The sequence below is a fragment of the Melampsora larici-populina genome (genome assembly GCF_000204055.1).
Source record: "Melampsora larici-populina 98AG31 unplaced genomic scaffold MELLAscaffold_39, whole genome shotgun sequence".
Classification (NCBI taxonomy): domain Eukaryota; kingdom Fungi; phylum Basidiomycota; class Pucciniomycetes; order Pucciniales; family Melampsoraceae; genus Melampsora; species Melampsora laricis-populina.
This window is the reverse complement of record NW_006768803.1, coordinates 458,601-478,806: the sequence shown is the minus strand read 5'-3', so window position 1 is coordinate 478,806 and position 20,206 is coordinate 458,601. Positions and strand designations below refer to the sequence as shown.

The following is a 20,206-nucleotide window of genomic DNA, read 5'->3' as shown; positions in this document are numbered from 1 at the left end:
AATTTCGGTGTCCGGGTTTGAAATTTCCTCGAATTGTGAATCTCGTTCACAACTCGTTTGCATTATGTTTGCCGATTTCCCTCGAGTACCCTGACATACGGGCTACTTGCTAAACCTGTGATTCCAACCGTTGGACTACATATCTCACCGCTCTTGATGTTCCCGCTGAACTGCTTTTTTTCGGTTGATTGAGGCCTGAAGAATGAGGATGTAGGTGAGGAATGGTGAAAGGGGATGTTGCTGTATGATGTGACTGTACATCCACGGGGCCAGCCGAGTACAGAGTACAGCCCGAGGGGAATCGGCAAACATAATGCAAACGAGTTGTGAAAACAATTCACGATTCGAGGAAATTTCAAACCCGGACACCGAAATTAAGCTCAATCCGGTTTCAAACGAGTTGATTCCCGCGGTGTTATATCTAATGTCGGGTTTTTCGGTGAGCAGCCCATCTGGGTTTTGGTGGTAGAGATTTGTATCAATACAACTTTTTCGCATCCCATTACGGAATTTCGTCTCTTTGAATGATGTTTCGATTTTGCTTCTTACGCGTCTTTGTATCAATCTAACTATCAGTTTTGTAATCAAAACAAAAAGTCTTCATTGAGCTCAAAAAGAGCTGATCTGAAATTTCGAAAATGACTGCGGATGTTGGCTCAACGCTCGTGTGTGACATCCATGCAGCTTGAAAACCAAATTTGGCGATGTCTCAACTCCATCAAAAAAATTGATTGGTCATCGAGCAGCTTCTAAAAGCCTCAAACGCTTCCAATCGATTATCGATATGTCTTTGTCGAGAATGCGAACTCGAAGTGCTCCAAAAGACGATGAGCAAGGTCAAGACTTGAATGATCTTAGCCAGTCCAGCCATAGCTTGAAGTTGGAGCGGCTAACCCTCAGCCTGAAGATACTCACGGCTACAGTCACTGAGCAATGGAAAATGTTCAAAGACAAATTCCTGACCAGGTGGTCTAATAACGAGCCGACAGACGTTCAGCTACAGGCTGCTGTCAGCTTAGCAAACGGTCAAAATACTTTCTTACTTTCTGCAACCGGGTCTGGAAAGAGTCGAGTGTCGGAACTCTTCTTCCTCATGTTCCCAAAGGTCAAGAAGGCTGTTGTCTTGGTATTGAACCCGCTAGATGCGCTCGGTGATAATCAAGTTTGTTTAGGAACCTGATTCATGTCAGCCGTATCATCCTGAAGAACCTCGTTCTTATTTCTAGGTTTTGGAGAAAAAACTCTCCGGCATCACTGCGGTGAATCTCACCAGGAATACATTTGATAAGGCAGTATTGAAGCAATTACAAAACAATTACTACTCGTTCATTTATTTGGTATGTTCTTGTGTCCAACGGGGTGTCTCGTTTCTTTGTTCACAAGAAACTAATATCTTTGATTGGTTTACAAAGAGCCCCGAGATTTTCTTAAATAGTGAATCATTCCAAACTCTTTACCACAGTAAACAGTTCCAGGCTCATCTTGTCTTAAAGGTGGTCGATGAAGCACACTGTATTTATTTATGGGGGCTTCAAGAAAGTGGGGCTTCAAAGAACTTCTCTGTTCATGTGACTCCACAAGACGTCGGTATATTTCGATCATCTTACGGAAAACTCGGCCCAGAACTGATGGCCACCGATGATAGTCCGGTTCTTTTGATGTCGGCGACTTGTCGACCTCAAGCCGTTTCATTGATAAAGAAAAGCTTAAGTTTAACATCGTCAAATATGACAATGGTACAGGGAGAGCTTGCTCGTCCTGAGCTACGATTCATTCGACTTTATTTGACTGGAACAATTGATTCATCAGAAGACCTTACCACAATCATTCCTCATATGTCAGCTGTTTCAAACAACGAATTGCCTCCGATGATCATATACTCGGGTACTCGTAATAGAACATTGACAGTAATGGAAGTAGTTTCAAAAGCACGAGGTCAACCGGATGATTACAAGAATCCAAAATCAAAATGTATCCGCCGATATCATTCTGTTACTGGCGATAACGACAAAACAACACGGGCAAAAGATTACGGTGATTCAGAATTTCCAATCATTTCTGCTACTTCTGCTCTCGGACTAGGTCAGAACTGGCCCCGCGTGAAGATTGTGGTAATCATGGGCGCGATGGACCCATCTGATTCGAATCAGATGGCTGGACGAGCCGGGCGTGGTCCAGACGAAGGCTTGGTCATCTTATTTGTTCAGCCAAACATGCCTAGTGGGCAAAATTCGGCTTCAGATATCGAAGTCAACCCCAAGATGAACAATCAGGAGCGTATGGATGCTCTAAGATTTACACCATGTTGCTTGCGAGTGGTTTATACCTTGGACAGTTTGTAAGCTTTTCCGATGCTACTCAAATACCAAAAAACAACCACAATTCAAAATCTGATGAATCTGAATCATACAGAAAGGGTTATATTCCCATGTCTCTGTCGGATAGTGGTTACCTTTTGGAAATTGAGCGTCAGAAATCTTTAAAAATGGCTGCTTGTCGATGTTCAAATTGCGACCCTCAAGGAGCTGCTCAACTCATTCGCCTGCTTCCACAAACAAAATTGTCAGATCTGAAATCTTTGATGTCGTCTTTTCCATCTCAGCCGGAAGACGAATCTTTACTCAATATTCCAAGAAAGAGTAGGAAAAGAAAGCTCTCTAGCAATATTCCACTCGCATGCAAGTCAGATGACCCAATCCAAATGAATATACCAATGATTGATCTCACCGTCTCAATCATTGGAAATTATGAATTACTTTTCAAGAAAACATATCCAACTGACCCGCCCTATCTACCCGAAACTCTTTTCAGCCGTGAGGACGCTTGGCAAATTGCTAAGAATTACACCTCAGTTTCAAACGGGATGTTTCTTCGAGATATACTTGGCGGACAGACGGTACCCGGACTCTTTGACTCAATAATAGCAAGTGTCAATTCTTGGCTTCGAAGTGACTCTTACAAACAACACCAAGACGAAATAGAAGATATACAAATTTCAATTGATCAAGAATACCTCAACACACAACTCATTGAAGAGGAACATGAGGAGCAATTGCGATTGAAGGCTGTTGAAAGAGACCTCAAAGCTCAAGGTATAGCCGATCAAAAGCGTTTCCGCGCCGAAAAGACTGCAGAGACATTGAGATTGAAACTGCAAAAACAAGCTAATAAAAATAAAGAGATTGCTCATTTTTCGAGTACATCAGGATCTCTTTGAGTCAAGGAGTTGCTATCTCATTAGGTTGATCTGAATCTTCTTGATCCTTTGTTGTCGAGCTCATAGCCCCCCAGATGAAGCGAGAAGCGAGCTTTTTTCGTGCTTCGATGCTCAGAATCGATCGGAGCTTTTCAATTCCTAATGTCTCTATATCATCAAGTTCATCGTTTTCATCATCAGCTCGCTTGTATTCAGAGAATTGGGGGTCGCTCAGGTGAACCTGAGCCATTTGTAGAAATGATCGCATTGTTGGTTCTGAGATTGGGTGTGGATTATTCTGATAAATATCCTTTAGGCCAGACCGAATCTTCATTTGATGTATCTGATTACGCAGCTATATAACATTTTTATTTAATTGATCTTTTCCAATAAAAGCAACCAATATTGAAGGGAAAGAAGCGAGCTCACAAGTGGAATAATGATTGAAAATCTCTCCATGAGTCTTTCAATCTTTGTACCTTGTCCCTACAGTCATCAATGGTTCTCAGCTCATGTCTATTGAAAGATCAAAAGAGGACAAGACCCACGGAGTTATTGTAAAAGTATTTCAGCCAATAGTTCTGAATTTCGAGAAAAAAGTCTTTTGCAACCCAGTGTCCATCACGCCCTCCAGTTGGAATCAAAAGCGAGTGCTTTATTGCTTTGGAAATGTCTGGAGGTAAAAATTTATTAAGGATCAAGATAAATCTTGGAAGGTGTATTGCGTAGTGTGAGAGGCCTTTGACTTTAGATATAAGTCCCTATGCTCACAAGCTCGCGGCAAGAAGCATAGGGACTTAGTTAAGTTAGGTCAAAACCAAAAAGATTGATGGCTATACGTGAATGAAACCCAAGATGAAGAAAAATACACATCTGCAAAGTTTTCACTATGTAGTGGGATCATTTTAATCTCTATCTATGAGCAGTCGCTGAACGTGTGATTTTCCCTCCAGCACCATCCTCAACGAACATTCGAGAAAAGAACACGCCTTCATGAATATTTGTTTCCTGAAGTTAAGGTGAAAAGGTAAAGTAAGTCAAAGAGCTAAGGTCAAAAAAATAAAATCAATTGACTAACTTGTTGTCCATAGTGCGGAGTATCTTTTTGTTTTTCAGGAGGATCCTCAGGATTTGGAATGGGACTTTGATTGGGATATTTATGAACAAAATTGTTAAATCGATTTTTTTTCAACATTTATCAAGTTCACTTACAATTTGATCAACTGTACATGCCATTCTCCTTTTTGAGCATTTTCTGCTCCGATCACTTTAGGATCATTTGTGATGGGACCTGACTCAAGGATCAAATCAGCATCGTCTCGTGATGCGTATACGGTTAGAGTGCTAAAGACAAGAGTTTGATTAGATGTAGAATTTGTGCAATGGTATCAATTGGGAGAGATGCTGCTTACTTTGAATCCCAATCAACAGCAATGGCAAAATTATAGAGCGTATTGTCTTTCAACGGTGTAGCATAAAGTACGTTATTATTCAGAGTATGGACTCGAATCGTCGCTGGGTCGTAGTCCGATGGGCCCTCCTCCAATTGGACTCCGGTGACGATGTCAAATACATGCTCGCCTGCCATGTCAATCAGCAACAAGTTAGATGAAGGAAAAGATCATGATAGTATCAACGGGATGTCAAGCATACCACTCTAAATTTCAAGGAATAATGGAGTTCACGATGTAAGTTTAACAAGTAACACCGATATCGCCTGAGATATACCGATTTTACTCACTGGAAGCTCAATACTAGCTAACACATACCCATGTTTGAGGTTCAAAGGCAGTTTTGAATTTGTGCGAAAGCTCTATGCAACCAAAAAAGTATTCAATTTTTCATCCAAGTATTGCGTGAAATTTCTCAAATTCTTGGATCATCATTCACTTGATGAAAAACAGTGGTTCCTCCTAGAGCAGTCTTCGTATCAATTAATGGTAGCACATCCGTACGTCTGCAGCAGCATATCCCAAAAAATTAATGGATCTTGAGTAAAAGCAAGCCTATTATGAAACTTTTAAGTCACTGACCTAAATCCATACTGACAATTCTTAGTATTCTCGCCAGGACAAAAGATTGAAGAATCTCGAATCTCCATACCCATCTCAACAAGATTTTGTTTCGGATCAATCGAAAGGTATTCTGTATTCGGTTTCGTAAAACCTTTAACAACGTATCTGATTAACTTTGATAGATCTGAATTAGGATCATCAAAATGTGATGTTATCATGTCTGGTGTTAAAGCAAAATCAAACACCATCCCTGGTGTTTCGATCATTGAGCTGTAGTATGATAGAGCCAGACAAAAGTAGATGAACAGACAGCTAAAAACGTCCATTATGGCTTGGTGCAAGCGTTGAAGGTGATCTAGTGCAAATGATTATCAGGATTTACTCAGATTTGGGATTCAAAATTAATGAAATGCGTTAAAATGATGGGAATTGGGTGGGCATCCTTTCTTGATGTCGAGATCTTATATGGCGAGGACAGTACAAATTACAAGATATCTCAGCACCGGTTCATACAGCAACTTTGTCGTTGATATGTAAGTGCGACTTTCAAAATCACGTCCGACTCCATATGAGAAAGCCAAAATCAGCAAACTGGCATTGGCATCCTGAGGACAAGTGCCTGAGGAAACTCGTGAGAACAGAGGGGTTCAAGTGAGAAAAAGTACTTAAAACATGACTGTGTCGGCTGCATAAATGCTTCTGTCACAGGTAATCCATTATCCAGGGCACGAGTTTTTTTTCAAAATCTTGAATCATCGCCGCTGGGGTCAGAATGGAATACGTAAATAGTTATGTACGTGGATAAGGTGGTACCAGTCTCCCTTCCAGTAGCTACGACCTGCTACGACTAGCAGGTGATTCGGTACACGGCACGTAAAGAACAAGTGATTGAACTGTAGTTGACTCAATTTCCTTTGGAAGTATCAAATGTGGGTGAGCTAAAACACCTACCCTGCTCTACCAGGGACCTTTGGTTTTCCCGTCCTGAGGTTTTCACCTCACGGCTTCGAAAGGAGATAACGACATCTGGCTTAAATACCTTGTCAGGATTGGCTAGAATCCAGTTTTGTCGATATCTCACGTTTCTGGGTGGATATATGATTATGTGTTTCAACTCAGACAAGAAAAACGCTGAAAATGGAAGATAGAACGATATGCATCTTTATTTAATTCTTGCTTGTGTCATTCAGCTATGCCATGGTCAAACCTTATGCCATACAAGTGGCTCTCGCGACTCTTCCCATGTCATAAAAGGGATGTTAGAACCAGGAAGCACAATTACTAGATGCGAAATAAACCCAAGATGAAGGAAAGTTACAAATTTGCAAGTCTTGATCTGTTCACAGCGTTCCTAGTGAGATCATGATAATCTCTATGATGAGCTTCACTTGCGATTTCCGCTCAATTACCTTCTTCTACATACATTCGAGAAAAAAATACTCCTTCGTGAATATTTGATTCCTGAATTCAATATCAAAATGAAAATTGAGCGAAGGCCAAAAGGACAAAAGACAAAGTTGAATGACTAACTTGGAATCCATAGTGTGGAACATCTTTTTGTTTTTCAACAGGATCATCATCGTTTGGAATGGGACTTTGATAGAGGTTTGTACCAAAAGAAGTGGTTCAATCAGATTGTTCATTTAACTTTGAGAAATTCAATCAACGTCACTGACAACTTGATCAATTGTGCATGCCATTCTCCTTTCTGAACATTTTCAGCTGCGATGACTTTAGGATCGTTGGGAGCTGAACGTGACACTTGAACGACTTCGTCATCCCCTTGTGATGCATATACGGTCAAAGTGCTGTACAAAGATACTTTGCTTAACTTGGATTTGTAATGGTATCAACCCGGAAGAATTTCGCTTACTTTGAATCCCAATCAACAGCGATGGCAAAATTATAAAGTGTACCGTCTTGCAACGGAGTCGCATAAAGTACGTTTGTGTTCAGGTCTCTGACTCGAATCATCGCTCCGTTGTACTCCGATGAGCCACCCAGTTGGACTCCGGTGAAGATATCAAACACATGATCGCCTGCCAGTTTGATCAACAACACATGAGATGAAAGAGAACATCATATTCACATCAGGAGGGTGTTAGGCGTACCACTCTATATGAAAAGGAGAAGAGTATAATATGATGTCAGTTTAACAAATAACATTGATACATGAACATACTGGTTTCACTGACCGGAATTTCAATGCTAGCTAACAGATATCCGTGGTCAAGATCCAATGGTAGTTCGGAATTTGTGCGAAAGCTCTGGGAAATACAAACATGTTTGGTTAAACATCGTCTTTTGACCAAATTCTTATCTTTAGATTTACTTGATGGAATACAGTGGTGCCTGATAGAGCAGTCTTTCTATCGATGGCTGGTAGTACATCCGTACGCCTGCAAATTCGCCAAAAAGGTTTTATCACATACTATACGAAAGAAAACTGGTCATGAAACTGCAAATCACTAACCTAAATCCATGTTGACAATTATCATTATTCTCGCCGGGACAAAATATTGAAGAATCTCGAATCTCTATACCCATCTCTACGTAGTTTCTGTTCGGATATATCGAAAGGTATTCTGACTTGGGTTTTGTGGAACCTTTCACAACGTATGTGATCAACTTTGATAAAGGTGAATTCTGGTCATCGAAATCTGCTGTCTTCATATCTGGCGTCAAATCAAAATTAAACACTAGACCTGGTGATCTGATTGTCAAGCTGCAATAAGACAGAACCAGCCAAAACTGGATGAACAGATGACTAAAAGTACGCATGATGGCAGTGTTGGAAAGCGTTGCTGATGATTATTTATTGAGATCGATCTAGGATTAGGACGCGGAGAAATCGAGATACATAAACTGAAGATATGGAAGTATTTTGAAACAACCAAAAGTCGGGACCCTTCTTAAAGCTTTGTGAAGTCAGCATTGTGCGTGAAAATATCGAACCGATGGGTGAGAAAAGTCTGACCGAAGCTGCAGGAAGTCGAACGTCACTCATCACCAGTTCATATGGGAGTCTTTTGGTCAATTTATATCTTCACAGTATGATATCGTGAGTCGTAAATTGCAATACGTTCAAAGACAAGATCCTGAAGAACACATCGACATCCTGAGAGTACATCAAACCTCAATGTAAGCATCTAGTATGTATGCATATCACGCTTTAAGCATTGAAAATTGTGTGCTGATTTTTGCTCCCACCAGCTAAAGTGCCTTGCGATGTATGCATATCACCTTATAAGCAAGAGAAAATCTGTGCCAATCTCTATGCTTACATCGAGGGTTGACTGTAGCAGGGTACACAGTTCACTGCGAGGGAAATTTGTAGGTCACTCGACTCCGAGTCTGAATACACTGACCACATCTCAGACTCTCCGATTGCCACCGATTGCACACAAAGCACCTGACACCGCGGGAAAAAGGTAGTCTGAAACCCCATTGAATAGAGTGTCGCGGTGACCGGGTCCACAACTTTCTTCAATCACAGTGTGTGCAGGTTTGCCATGGGTTTGCTGATTACCCTCGAGTCTCATGCACTACTCAGTACCAGATGTCCTTCCCTATCAGTCAGCCCATGGATCATCACTTTTCTTTATGCCTCAGTATGCACAGCAATCCTCAGCAATTCCTTTCAACCTCATAGCTTTATTCAGTAAATAAATGCCATTATATATATTTATTGTGCTCTTATGTACTTGGGAGTAGTGATATCCAAAAGCACAGTATGTAGGTATGGAATCAAGATTATGTTATGTTATTAGTGTTGCTGGATTTGGTTGAAAAAATTTGAAGTTGGCAAGAATGATCTCTGAGTAAGAAGAGAAAGGAGATAGACTGCAGGACATGCTGATGCAAGGTTAATCAGAAGCTCGGGGCAAACCTGAGGCAAACAAGCTCTGTGATTGAAGAAAGTTGCCAACCTGGTCACATTGACTGTCTTCAATTGGTTTTCAGACTGTTTTATTCCCAGTGTGAGTGACAAACTGTCACATTGCTGATGTGTGACTTTAAATCACATTAATTGCCCTTTAAGTTTAACAAAGTCCCACACTGTTGCTCACAACCCAAGCCCCACTAAGGTAATCATCCCAGACTTGCACACAGACAAAGGTCAGAGGTCGCAGCCACTGGGAGAGCCGTGACTGTCAGGCTCTGACACTGACACTGACTGTCAGGGCCCCCCACAACCCATGAATTCATGGGTGATAACACAATATGGACAGGTGAGAGAGGAACCCTGGAGAGCGCCAAGGGAACCTACCGATGAAACAAGGTTTTCGGATACCAAGATCCTGTGAAACCACATCTCACATTCCTTTACATGTGACATGCTCAAAAGATGCACAAAAACACAGGCTATCTGCTGGTGTACATCTGGAAGCCACAGTGTGTCTGGTTGCCGCACAAAAGTGCAATCAAGGTTTTTTTGCCCTGAGGCTTGAGAATAATTCATACCTGGTCGGACTTTGTGTTACAACCGGATATCTCCGTAATTACATGTGCCACATAGGTGCAAGTGTATGTAATCAATAGCAAACATTACGAACAATCTCCTGTGACGTGGCAAGCTGTCCCAATTTGCCCTCACTCACGGGAAATTTACAAAATGTGTGGCCGGGGCCGGTATGATCCGTTCATTGGTTGGTTCCCTCGGCGCTCTCCAGGGTCCTGGTGAGAGGCTATCTGTCACATCCCCTGTCTCTACTGTTGGCACCTGTTCAACAGCCAAAAGACAGATCCAGTGAAAACATTCAAATGTTTCACCCATCTCAATCTATTTCAATCGTTCAGTTACTTTTTACCAACCAACGTAAAGAAGTCTTATCAACCTATGAAAAAGATTTTAAACAAACTCAATGCTCATCAAGACAATCAGAACAAAGAGCTTCAATACCTTCTTCTGTTAGATCGGAAATCTCTTCATTTAAATCACGACAAAACAAATCAGATGATGATCATCATTCAGGGGATCAAGATAGGATTGATCAAGCTTATGCTACTCATCAAGAATTCTCGATTGAAAGAAATTGAATCTTTGGTAGTAATAATCAAATGAATACAGTCATTTGTAGGTTGGAGTTCTCTTATCAATGCTTGACTATTGCTAATTTGGATTTAAGGCCTTCTTCATAGACTGACCTTCATGATCTCCTTTATTCCTTTGAATAGTTTTGATTCCGGGTGTAGATTCATCAGTAAGAAAGATTCAATCACGTAAACTCTTTTTGGTCTTTTTTTCTCCATTCATTTTAAGAGCTCTTATTTGTTGAATCACAGTCGTTTGATTTCAATTTCTGACAAATTCTTCATACATAAATGCTTGTAACTTCTCTTGTTCTCTTGTCTATCTTTGTATTGCTATTATATCAATATGTTTGATTTATTCTTGTTCCAAAAGAAACACCGGAACAACAAAAAAACACAAGATAAAACCTTTGGATTCATCAAATCACGTTGCTGTCTCTAATTTAAAAAATTTCATTCTGATCCAAAGAAACTTGGAATTTATTTGGGATTACAACAAGATCTAAAAGAAATGATCTGAACGTGGTTCTTTTGAAGGCATCACGGTTGCGATCGAGTTGAGGTGAGGTGGTGAAAGATTGATCTTGATCAATTAAGTGGAGGCGTGGATGAGACAAGGGGGGAAGCTGAGATGAGGGCAAAGGACCACGGGGCCTGTCACACAGGTGGCTTACATCAATGAAAGTACTCACCAAGCTTTCATTGGGGATGTGACATGGCGGAAAGGAAGAGTGAAAGAATTGTGCTAGCTTTCACGGGCAAGGGACAGGTCACTGAAAGGCCTAACTGTCAGTGACCTGACAGTACTGTCAGGGTTCTCCCAATGGCCCCTTGTTCTCACAAAGGTCAGGAACAAGAGTTTGGCTAAGGATGTCCTTGCAAGACTTCTGTGCCTTTTGTTTGCCAAGGAATTCTGTGAGACCCATAGAGAACATTGATCTTTGCACACAATGTACACTGCTTCCCTGAGGAAGTTGATTTCCTCTTGCAAAAAAGTCCCTCAAAGATTGGGTCTGAACAGGACCGCAGAAAGCTCCCCCTGAACCAACCGATGTAAAACCCGGAATTTGAGAATTTTCATACCCAAAAATCCCGGACTTTTGGAGCTTTCATACCAAATTGGTTGGTAACATTTCAGTACCAAAATTGAGCCCTGGGCTACAAAGCTATGTTTTGGTGCCATTTAGCGCCAAAAATGTTGGTATGGAGGTGAGATTTTAAAAATCATACCGGGCACATCTGTAAGATGAAGACTAACAAAACATTTTCATACCAGTTTGGTCTGTAACATGACCAAATCTTGACCACTCAAATCATACCAAACACGTCGGTAGGTTTAAGGGGAGTTTTCCGGAGTCCTGTCTGAACTACTCACACCACAGGAATCAAAAGGTTCAAAACACGATTGAAGACAGTTGTGGTGACCGGGTTCACAACTTTCTTCAATCACGGATCTTGTTTGCAATACGTTTGCATTACATTTGCTGACCTTGCCATTTAGTGCCAAAAATGTTGGTATGGAGGTGAGATTTTAAAAATCATACCGGGCACATCTGTAAGATGAAGACCAACAAAACATTTTCATACCAGTTTGGTCTGTAACATGACCAAATCTTGACCACTCAAATCATACCAAACACGTCAGTAGGTTTAAGGGGAGCTTTCCGGGGTCCTGTCTGAACTACTCACACCACAGGAATCAAAAGGTTCAAAACACGATTGAAGAAAGTTGTGGTGACCGGGTTCACAACTTTCTTCAATCACGGATCTTGTTTGCAATACGTTTGCATTACATTTGCTGACCTCCCTTGAGCAAAACCCACACAAGGAAATGAAATGAATCACAAACTCAATTCACCTTGCCTCGCCTCAGTGCTCACCATTTCGCTTCCTCACTCACCCAACTCTCCTACAAACAAGTTCACCTCAACTTCATTGACTTGATCATATTATAGACATTGGATGAGCTGATCATAACAGGACACAAAATCTATTTTCAATCCCATGAAGATAGCACCAGTTGAGCACTGAGCCAATTGAGAGCCCCCAGTTCATTGTTCATTTTGAAAAGATATGCCTCTTGGTTAGATTTGGAGTCAACAAAAGTTTCATCATTGCAATTGAAGGTGTGATGAGGATGAAGTGTTTCAAGGAAAGGTGCTAACACTGGGACAGAAAGAGGGAGGTCAGCAAACATAATGCAAACATAATGCGAACAAGATCTGTGATTGAAGAAAGTTGCAAACCCAGTCACCGCAACTTTCTTCAATTGGGTTGCAAACCTATTGATTCCCGTGGTGTCATCCAAGGCTTGAGAGAAAAGTTACATGTGCTATCTGCTGTTGAGAGTCAACCTTTGAGGAGCCTTTTAGGCAAGAAGTATGCAACTTCTGTTAAGTGAAGGCACATATGTTATGCTTAGATTTCACAGTTATGAAACTTTGTGTATATGTATATTTCTTTCTCATTTCTTTTGTTTGACATGTGTGTGTTTGTTATGCTTACAAGATCAAGTGGTATTCATTCTAAACCCAACTAGATTTATTCTGTATAGTTCAAATACCTGTTGGGGTAGCACATTTGGATTTGTTCTTCCCTCATCCAACTTGTTCTCTTCTCATCTGGAGAAAGGTGAGTAATTCAGTTTGCGGAATAGTGATCAGATTCTAGATTCTAAATCTATCAATCCCTGCTCCATAAAATTTTAACAACTCCCGTGGGGTTGAGGTTGTGTACATTGTGCACAAGACTGCTCCACACAGTGTTTATTATGGGTTTTGCAGGATTACTTGGTGAACAAAAGGTACAGAAGGCTTGCAAAGTTGTCCCCAGCCAGACTCTTATTCCAGATGGTTCTGGGGAAATAAGGTTTACAAATGGAAAATCAACAATTTTGTGTAAAATTTGTGGATCAGTAGAACCAGAGAGTACGGGAAAAGTTAGCGCAATGAGCAGTGATAATGAGGTTGATGTAACTTAAATGTTGCATTGCCGTTTTGGACATGTTGACATGAAAATATTTTGCGAATTATGCATAAGTCAGGTAGGTTTGGGTCTTTGTCAATCACTTCCATTGGAAAATTTCACTTGTGAAGACTGCCTTGTTTGCAAAATCATGAGACATCATAAGCTAGGTTTCTTGGAGCAGGAGATTTGATTACTGGGTATCATTGTATCCAACACCATGTCATCTTCATGGACCAGTCTTACCATGTGTGCCTTTTGCAAGAGGCAAGTAATTCATTGCCTAACTTGCTATGTGAGTTATGGGATGGCTCTGGACGTCCTAGACCCCTACGGGGTCTATGTGTCTCTCTATGGGATTGTGGGATTGAAAACACCTCATACTCTCAAGCTTCAAGGTCCACTCAATGCACAAGGAAATTAAAGCCTGAGATTGTTGAAGTCAAAAACCTTGATACCATAACTAAGTGGATTGTAACTCAAGGTTCAATAGGACACACAACTCACATCATTGACAACTATTAGACAGGGTATCAGAATGTGATTGGTGGAATATGTCACTCTTGTCTAGAGAGGGACATCTGTGTGGACCTTATACACTGACCACATACCATACCTGAATTGCAATACTACTGAGAGTCTTTGAACTGTATCACAATGTATGTGGATGCCCACTGTATTGTTGTCAGGATGGAGTGTGTGTCAACCTCCAACAATATCATGAGTACATCTTGAATTGGACTACAACCCCAAGTGTCAAGTTTTGGATAATTTGAACATCCTGAGGCTCAGAATTATCCTTGTGATATAAAGGTTTCATGAGACACAAGTTAGAACACCTGGGGGGTCTCCTCAAAAAGCACAACAAGGGTCTCAGATTGGGCAATAAGTTCTTCAGTAATACTATTGACATTGGAGGATGTGCAAAACCTTGACAAACAAGTTTTCTGCCTTTGAGAACTCAGTCAGAGTTTCAGACACAAGTGAAATTCACAGATTGTTGCTTTACTAGGTTACCAGAGGTTGTTTTTGTGATAAAAGAGCCAGAGTCATAGATCTGTGGAAGGTGGCAAAGTCTTGCTTGTGTTGTTTTTAGTGGTGTAAATGGCTTTGGCTTGTAAAGAGTTTTGAATATTTGGAGTTTTAGATTGCTCCAGAACATTTCACATCAGTCCCCTTTTTACAAATCAAAGCACAAGTTTTTTTTGGATGGCTTTGAGATCTGTTCAATAGTAGCTGAAGAGCAATCTCCAACAGTTGAATTATGACTGAATTGTAATCAGTGTCTGATTGCTCAAAAAAATGCTGTGGAGCATTGTCACCAAGAATCCTGGACTGTCAATGGATGTAAGAGTCACTCAAGGTGTATTTGACATGTCCAGATTGATCCACCAACAAAAGAAACTCTAACTGTGGGCCAGCTGTGCACCTCTTTCAGTTGCTCATCTTCTCCAGGCCTCTCAGCTTAGACCCCCAGGTTTTTTTGGGTTTGTCTGGAACCCTCTTTTATTGAAGGTCTGAGAAACTATGTAACACTCTTTATCCCAATTGACCCTACCATTGCTCCTAAAATCATCTTATTGACATTGTAGCTGTGGTGATACCATGAATATTCATTTATCCTTCCTACATCTGTCCATTGCTCAAAAGGTTATAAATAGGTGTAATTATCCAATGAAGCTACATAGTTCTTGTCCTTAACCTGTTCTTTTGTTTTCATTGACCTTGAATCCTATCCATCTCTAATCTGTTTCCACCATACCTTTTTCATCATATCCATTATACCTGATCCAAAAATCCACAGCTACTGCCTGCCCACCTGTATCTACCATATTTACAATCCTATTCATCCTCTGCTCCAAACAAGGTTATTAGATTCTTGATATTCAAACAAAATGAAACAATCATCTGAATGTGGCAACTTGTGGTCCTGCCTCTGCTTATGTAGTTTGGCCTATAATGAGTTCAGTCCATTAAGGGCTTAGCATTTTACCCCAAGATAGTATATTCACAGCATACACAGCAAGTTGAGACATTGAAGATGCCTTATCTCCTTGTCGTATGCATTGTCCAAAGCTTGTTTGAAATTGAACCTAGCTACATAGTATTAGCTTGCTCAATCAATCACAATCAGCAAGGCATTATGTGAGTATCACACAATATGATGACCATGGAATAATATGGTTGGTGTAAGATTGAGGAGCAAGGGTTCCAGCCTGTTCCAGCAATCAATCACAATCAGTGAGGTATATGGTATGTATCACATAATATGATGACCATGGAATAATATGGTCAGTGTAAGATTGAGGAGCAAGGGTTCCAGCCTGTTCCAGCAATCAATCACAATCAGTGAGGTATTTTGCAAGTATCACACAATATGACAACCATGGAATAATATGCCAGATGTAAGATTGAGGAGCAAGGGTTCCAGACTGACCAGTGCTTGGTGCTCAGTGGGTCATGTGTCTAAAATACTGTCTTGTACAACAGATCATGATCCAGATCTGGTGGCAATGCTCTAACCCCTATTCCACTTTCACTGTGCACCCAACACTTGCTTCCTGACATAGGTCCCCACATTTGCAAATCTGAAAAGATACACATTAAATTGTACTTGATTGTTAACACAGCCACCAAATAGTACTGTTGTTCTTACAAAGCTTCCCAAAACTTCCGTGCCAAACTGCTCAGATTTTTGCCCTATTGTTTGGGAAAACTTGGACAAGCTTTTTGAGAATGAAAGTAGATCACTTTGAAATATCACTTGTATTTGCATATTGATATCCCACAACCCTCATCTTATGTACAGATTCAAAGCCATTATCTGATGAGGCCTTTGTGAAGAACTCACTCTTGAAGGACAAGTGCCCTCAAAGATGAGGATTACATGATCAATTGTAAATGAATCTGGAAATATGGAATCCCTGTTTCAGTTGGACAATGTATTGCCTTGATGTATGAGTAGAGATACAGCTAGATACCAATACAAAAACAGAAACATGAGTGCAAATGAAATAAATACACAAAGGAAATCTCTAGCTTGAAATGAAACAACATTTGAATGTTTAGTTTCATGAGTGTGAAAAGTGGTGCAATCAACCAATTTGATTCCTTCAAAGTAGGACATAGGTGTTCATTTGATAAAGCATGACCTTCACATCACATTGAACAGCTTGGTTGAGTGGTGTTTGGTGTATGTAGATAGAACGGTGTGGTTAAGAAGGCTAATGTGATAAATACATCATTCTCTCTTAATTTCAAGTGAAACTCAATCAAACAACGTCATTATATCGGAGATATCCCATAGCCTCTTGGGGATGAGTCACAGATCCGGTGTTTACACACACACAACTGGGTATGGTCCAAAGGATCATTTGATTAAATTCGGGCCAAGAGAATTTGATTTTAAAGCAAGATTGCAACTGAAATCGCATAGTAGGCATCTGAACTAATACATTGGACGAAAAGGATTAAATGAGCCGAGTTCGCGCGGCGAGTGTCTTCACTGGCATGAGTTGATAGATAGATTCCCCGAGTAGCCTCGACCGGTGATGAGAAGGCTGTGTAGATGAACCGGCTGAGCAGAGACGAGATGAAGGAAGATATCATGCATAAGGTTCCTTCAATCGGTTCCCACGGTTGTGTGTACTCCTGGTCGGAGAGATGTGACATGTTTAGGTGAAGCAAGGTGTGGAGACGATTCCAAGATAAGGGTGTGCTCCCCACTTTAATCGCGCATAGATGCAGTGCCTGGCTTGATATAACACTTGCTACAGGAGGAGACAGTGAGCAGGATGGCAGGTTGTGCAATCAGGTAAAATTGAAAAAAATTAAATGAACCATGGAAACGGATTTGTGTGGCGAGGGGATCGAGGTGTTGTCATACTTGACGAGCAGTGATTGTCCGTCGGTGAAGTTAGGATTGACAAAGAAGTGATGATGAAAAGTCATGGAAGTGGAAGGTTGGAGGCGAGGATTGCTGAGGTGGAAGTCGACAATGTGAATCAAGATGGCGGCTACATAGGTGTTGGTCGAGGAGAATGACACGCCACGTTATTCAGGGGCTCAGCTTCGAAACAAGTGATGACAGACAAATGAAGTGACGCGATAGAAGACCAGCCATCGACGCGACTGAGTAAGGCTCGAAGAGGGACGTAAATGGTGATGAAGGATGCTATGGTGATGGTGGAAAGAAAAAGGAAGTGAAGTCGCGATGAGGAGCGAGAAAGAGGAAGAGAGAGATGGTCAAAAAAAGGTGAACACGTTCAAGTTGAAATTCGAATTGATGAGCATTTAACGTGTTGATCTCAAGAATGGAGTGATCTGATTGGTCAGAAACCAGACTTAGTGAGTCTTAATTTTTACGCGTCGCGAGTGAGTCTCAGCCATCTGCGCGCTGCGGGGCTGTCAACTTCGCCCTGGGTGAATGGTGTGAGTGCAATTGACTTTCGATCGAGGTGAGTAAACTGGCAGACACACACCACCATTTGACCCTTTGACCCCCCTCGAGAGTGAAGTTGATGGCTCAGTTTGATCATCTTTTAGTGGATTGAAGGTGGTCTAGCTTAGTTCTACCCGTTTTTTCCTTTAAAAGCTCCTACCTTTTTCTGTCTTTCCCCCTTTTCCAACTTCATCTTCTCATCCTCAGACTTTCCAAGAATTTATTAAAAACACATTCTACAATTTACCTTATCACTTCACACTTCAACCACCAACTCAATCAACGCAAACCATATCTTGTCTCCCCTATCATCTTCTTCATCTTACATTCTATCTTCAGCTTTAAGACTTCATCTCCTTAAACAATCACATCATAATGTCTGCTACCTCTGCTTCTCCTCTTCCCGAAGTCCTCGCCTCACCTCCAATGGTCGAGTCAGAGGTCCAAGTCGCTGCCGAGTCATCCGGTGCATCTGCCTCAAAACCAGTCTCTAAATCTCAAACTGCTTCAAAAGCTAAACCTGCTTCTAAGCCAAAGGCTGCATCATCCAAGAAGCCTGCCTCAACAACCAAGAAACCTGCTACAGCTGTCAAGAAAGCTCCTGCTACCAAGAAGACTTCATCTGTCTCAAAAGTAAATCCTTCTTTTCCTCAGCTTGATCCTCTTTGAAAATCAAGAACCTAATCGCTTCGATTTTACTTTTCTAGACTGCTTCCGATAAATTGTCTTTCGAAGATATGATCAAAGATGCAATTGCAAACGATAAGGAGAATGTTCGTGCCGGTGTTAGCCGACCTGCTATCAAAAAGTCCGTTCATCTCTTCTGTACACTTGTACACCATTCATCCTTTCTCGTGCGCCACACTTACATGCGCTCCTCTTTACTCTTTTCTCCGTCTTCTTCAGATACCTTGCCATTCGATTTCAAATCATTGATACTCCTTCTAACGTCACAAGACTCAACAAGGCTATCACTCGTGGTGCTGAGAAAGGCATCTTCTCTTTACCAAAGGGTGCCAGCGGTAAAGTTAAACTCGCCAAGGCTGTCAAAGCTGATGTGCGTCTTAGATTTCACTCTCTCTCTCTCTCTACTCGCCTTATCGCTAAACCTTGTCTCTCTCTTCTCGCTGTACAGAAGCCTGTGAGCGCTGTCAAGAAGCCTGCTTCTAAGCCTGCCAGTGTTAAGAAGACACTCCCAGCTGGATCTGCCAAGGTAAGCTCTTCACTTTACCACTCGGTTTGGTTTCATTCATCTGATTTTCTTCGTTTTCAGCCTAAATCTGCTGCCACCAAGAAAGCCGGTGCCAAGGTCTCAGCAGCTGCAAAGAAGGTCTCTACCAAGAAAGTCGCTACTGGACCCAAGAAGGCTGGTGTTGTTAAGAAGGTCAGTCTTTGTTCTCTTTTCCCTTCCTCGTTCAATTTGCTGACTTTGTTTTCCTATAGGCTCCTGCTAAGAAGACAACTTCATCAACAACCAAGAAAGTCAAAGCAGTTGGCAAGAAATAATCGATCTGATCTTTCTTCTTCTCTCTTGCCTCTTTCTCACCACTTCGATTCTCCTTGTCCGTTTCTATTTCTTTCTATCTCCTATACTCATGTTGTGACTCGTCCTTATTCTCCTTTGTCTTCTTAAATTCGATGTTTTTTCTTTTATTTTTTGAGATATATATATACAATATATAAATAAAAGAGAAAGAGTGTTGTGAATACCAATTTCATTTTGTGTTTTTCACTGAAAAAAAGTGATCAAACTTCAAATCAAAAGAAATCCAATTCTCCATCGGATCTTTTTGTTGTTTTTTTCATTTATTTACTTCTTTTTCTTTTTCTCTTCACCTTGGATTTTTTCTTAATACTCTTTTCTCTTTTTCTTCTCTCTCTCTTTCTCTCTGTGTGTGTGTTCACATGTATTCTTGGCACATTGTTGTGAATGATGGTTTCTCACTTGAAGAGTTTCTGTGTAAACAAAGTGACTCTACAGTAAATCATGTGCGAAGGTTTGCAATCAAAAGAAATGGGGAAATTAGATAACTTATGCATGTTCACTTCCCGAGCCAGGGGTTCGTATTTGAGTTGATACTTTTTAACTCCTGAGTGTCCTGACCTTCGATCTGCACCTAACCTGATCACTTTAATGCAAACCTTTTAGCGTGTCGAATTCTACCATCAAGGGAGATGAATTACAAAGGGCCCCGCATTGAAGATCTTCACTTGTGTTCAGAATATCTCAGTCCGTCTGAGTTTGACCCGTGATCAACTTGACAAAGTCCTATCGTCCGTCGGATTTTTTGACACTAGTCGTTTCCGAGTTTGATGAGTTTGAGCTGTGATTGGTCTGGGAATCTGATGTTGAGTTTTAAACGTGTTTCTGGCTTGTGAATGATACTGTATACAATCTTGCAAGTTCAATAGAAATTCCAGTTTTATCCCTGTGTATAGATATTTCAGGATATTTCTCGGATCACTCAAAATACACATCGATGAGTGATTAAAAGAAAGTTTAATGTTCCAAGCAACACTTCAACTTATCAACCATCACAGCATGACTATCCAATC

The 20,206-nt window shown here is 41.0% G+C and overlaps 5 protein-coding genes across 5 annotated transcripts; 2 read left to right on the top strand and 3 right to left on the bottom strand.

Moving 5' to 3' along the window:
• Positions 1-2,428: 2,428 nt before the first annotated feature.
• MELLADRAFT_109831 (uncharacterized protein) lies at positions 2,429-3,217 on the top strand (the record flags this gene model as incomplete). The annotated part of the gene is made up of 1 exon (XM_007413899.1): positions 2,429-3,217. One exon carries the CDS (start codon positions 2,429-2,431, stop codon positions 3,215-3,217), a length of 789 nt encoding a protein of 262 aa, XP_007413961.1.
• Positions 3,218-4,108: 891 nt separating this feature from the next.
• MELLADRAFT_90680 (uncharacterized protein) lies at positions 4,109-4,784 on the bottom strand (the record flags this gene model as incomplete). The annotated part of the gene is made up of 4 exons (XM_007413829.1): positions 4,109-4,204; positions 4,275-4,338; positions 4,409-4,540; positions 4,609-4,784. 4 exons carry the CDS (start codon positions 4,782-4,784, stop codon positions 4,109-4,111), a joined length of 468 nt encoding a protein of 155 aa, XP_007413891.1.
• A 278-nt stretch (positions 4,785-5,062) lies between these two features.
• Positions 5,063-5,477, bottom strand: MELLADRAFT_109830 (uncharacterized protein; the record flags this gene model as incomplete). Its single annotated transcript, XM_007413828.1, has 2 exons — positions 5,063-5,153; positions 5,230-5,477. 2 exons carry the CDS (start codon positions 5,475-5,477, stop codon positions 5,063-5,065), a joined length of 339 nt encoding a protein of 112 aa, XP_007413890.1.
• An 873-nt stretch (positions 5,478-6,350) lies between these two features.
• On the bottom strand, positions 6,351-7,250 carry MELLADRAFT_57049 (uncharacterized protein; the record flags this gene model as incomplete). The annotated part of the gene is made up of 4 exons (XM_007413827.1): positions 6,351-6,672; positions 6,742-6,805; positions 6,888-7,019; positions 7,085-7,250. The coding sequence occupies 4 exons, from the start codon at positions 7,183-7,185 to the stop codon at positions 6,613-6,615; spliced, it is 357 nt and encodes a 118-aa protein (XP_007413889.1).
• A 10,624-nt stretch (positions 7,251-17,874) lies between these two features.
• Positions 17,875-19,717, top strand: MELLADRAFT_72697 (uncharacterized protein; the record flags this gene model as incomplete). Its single annotated transcript, XM_007413900.1, has 6 exons — positions 17,875-18,283; positions 18,358-18,458; positions 18,557-18,707; positions 18,786-18,863; positions 18,924-19,034; positions 19,094-19,717. The coding sequence occupies 6 exons, from the start codon at positions 18,026-18,028 to the stop codon at positions 19,154-19,156; spliced, it is 762 nt and encodes a 253-aa protein (XP_007413962.1).
• Between the last annotated feature and the right edge of the window lie 489 nt (positions 19,718-20,206).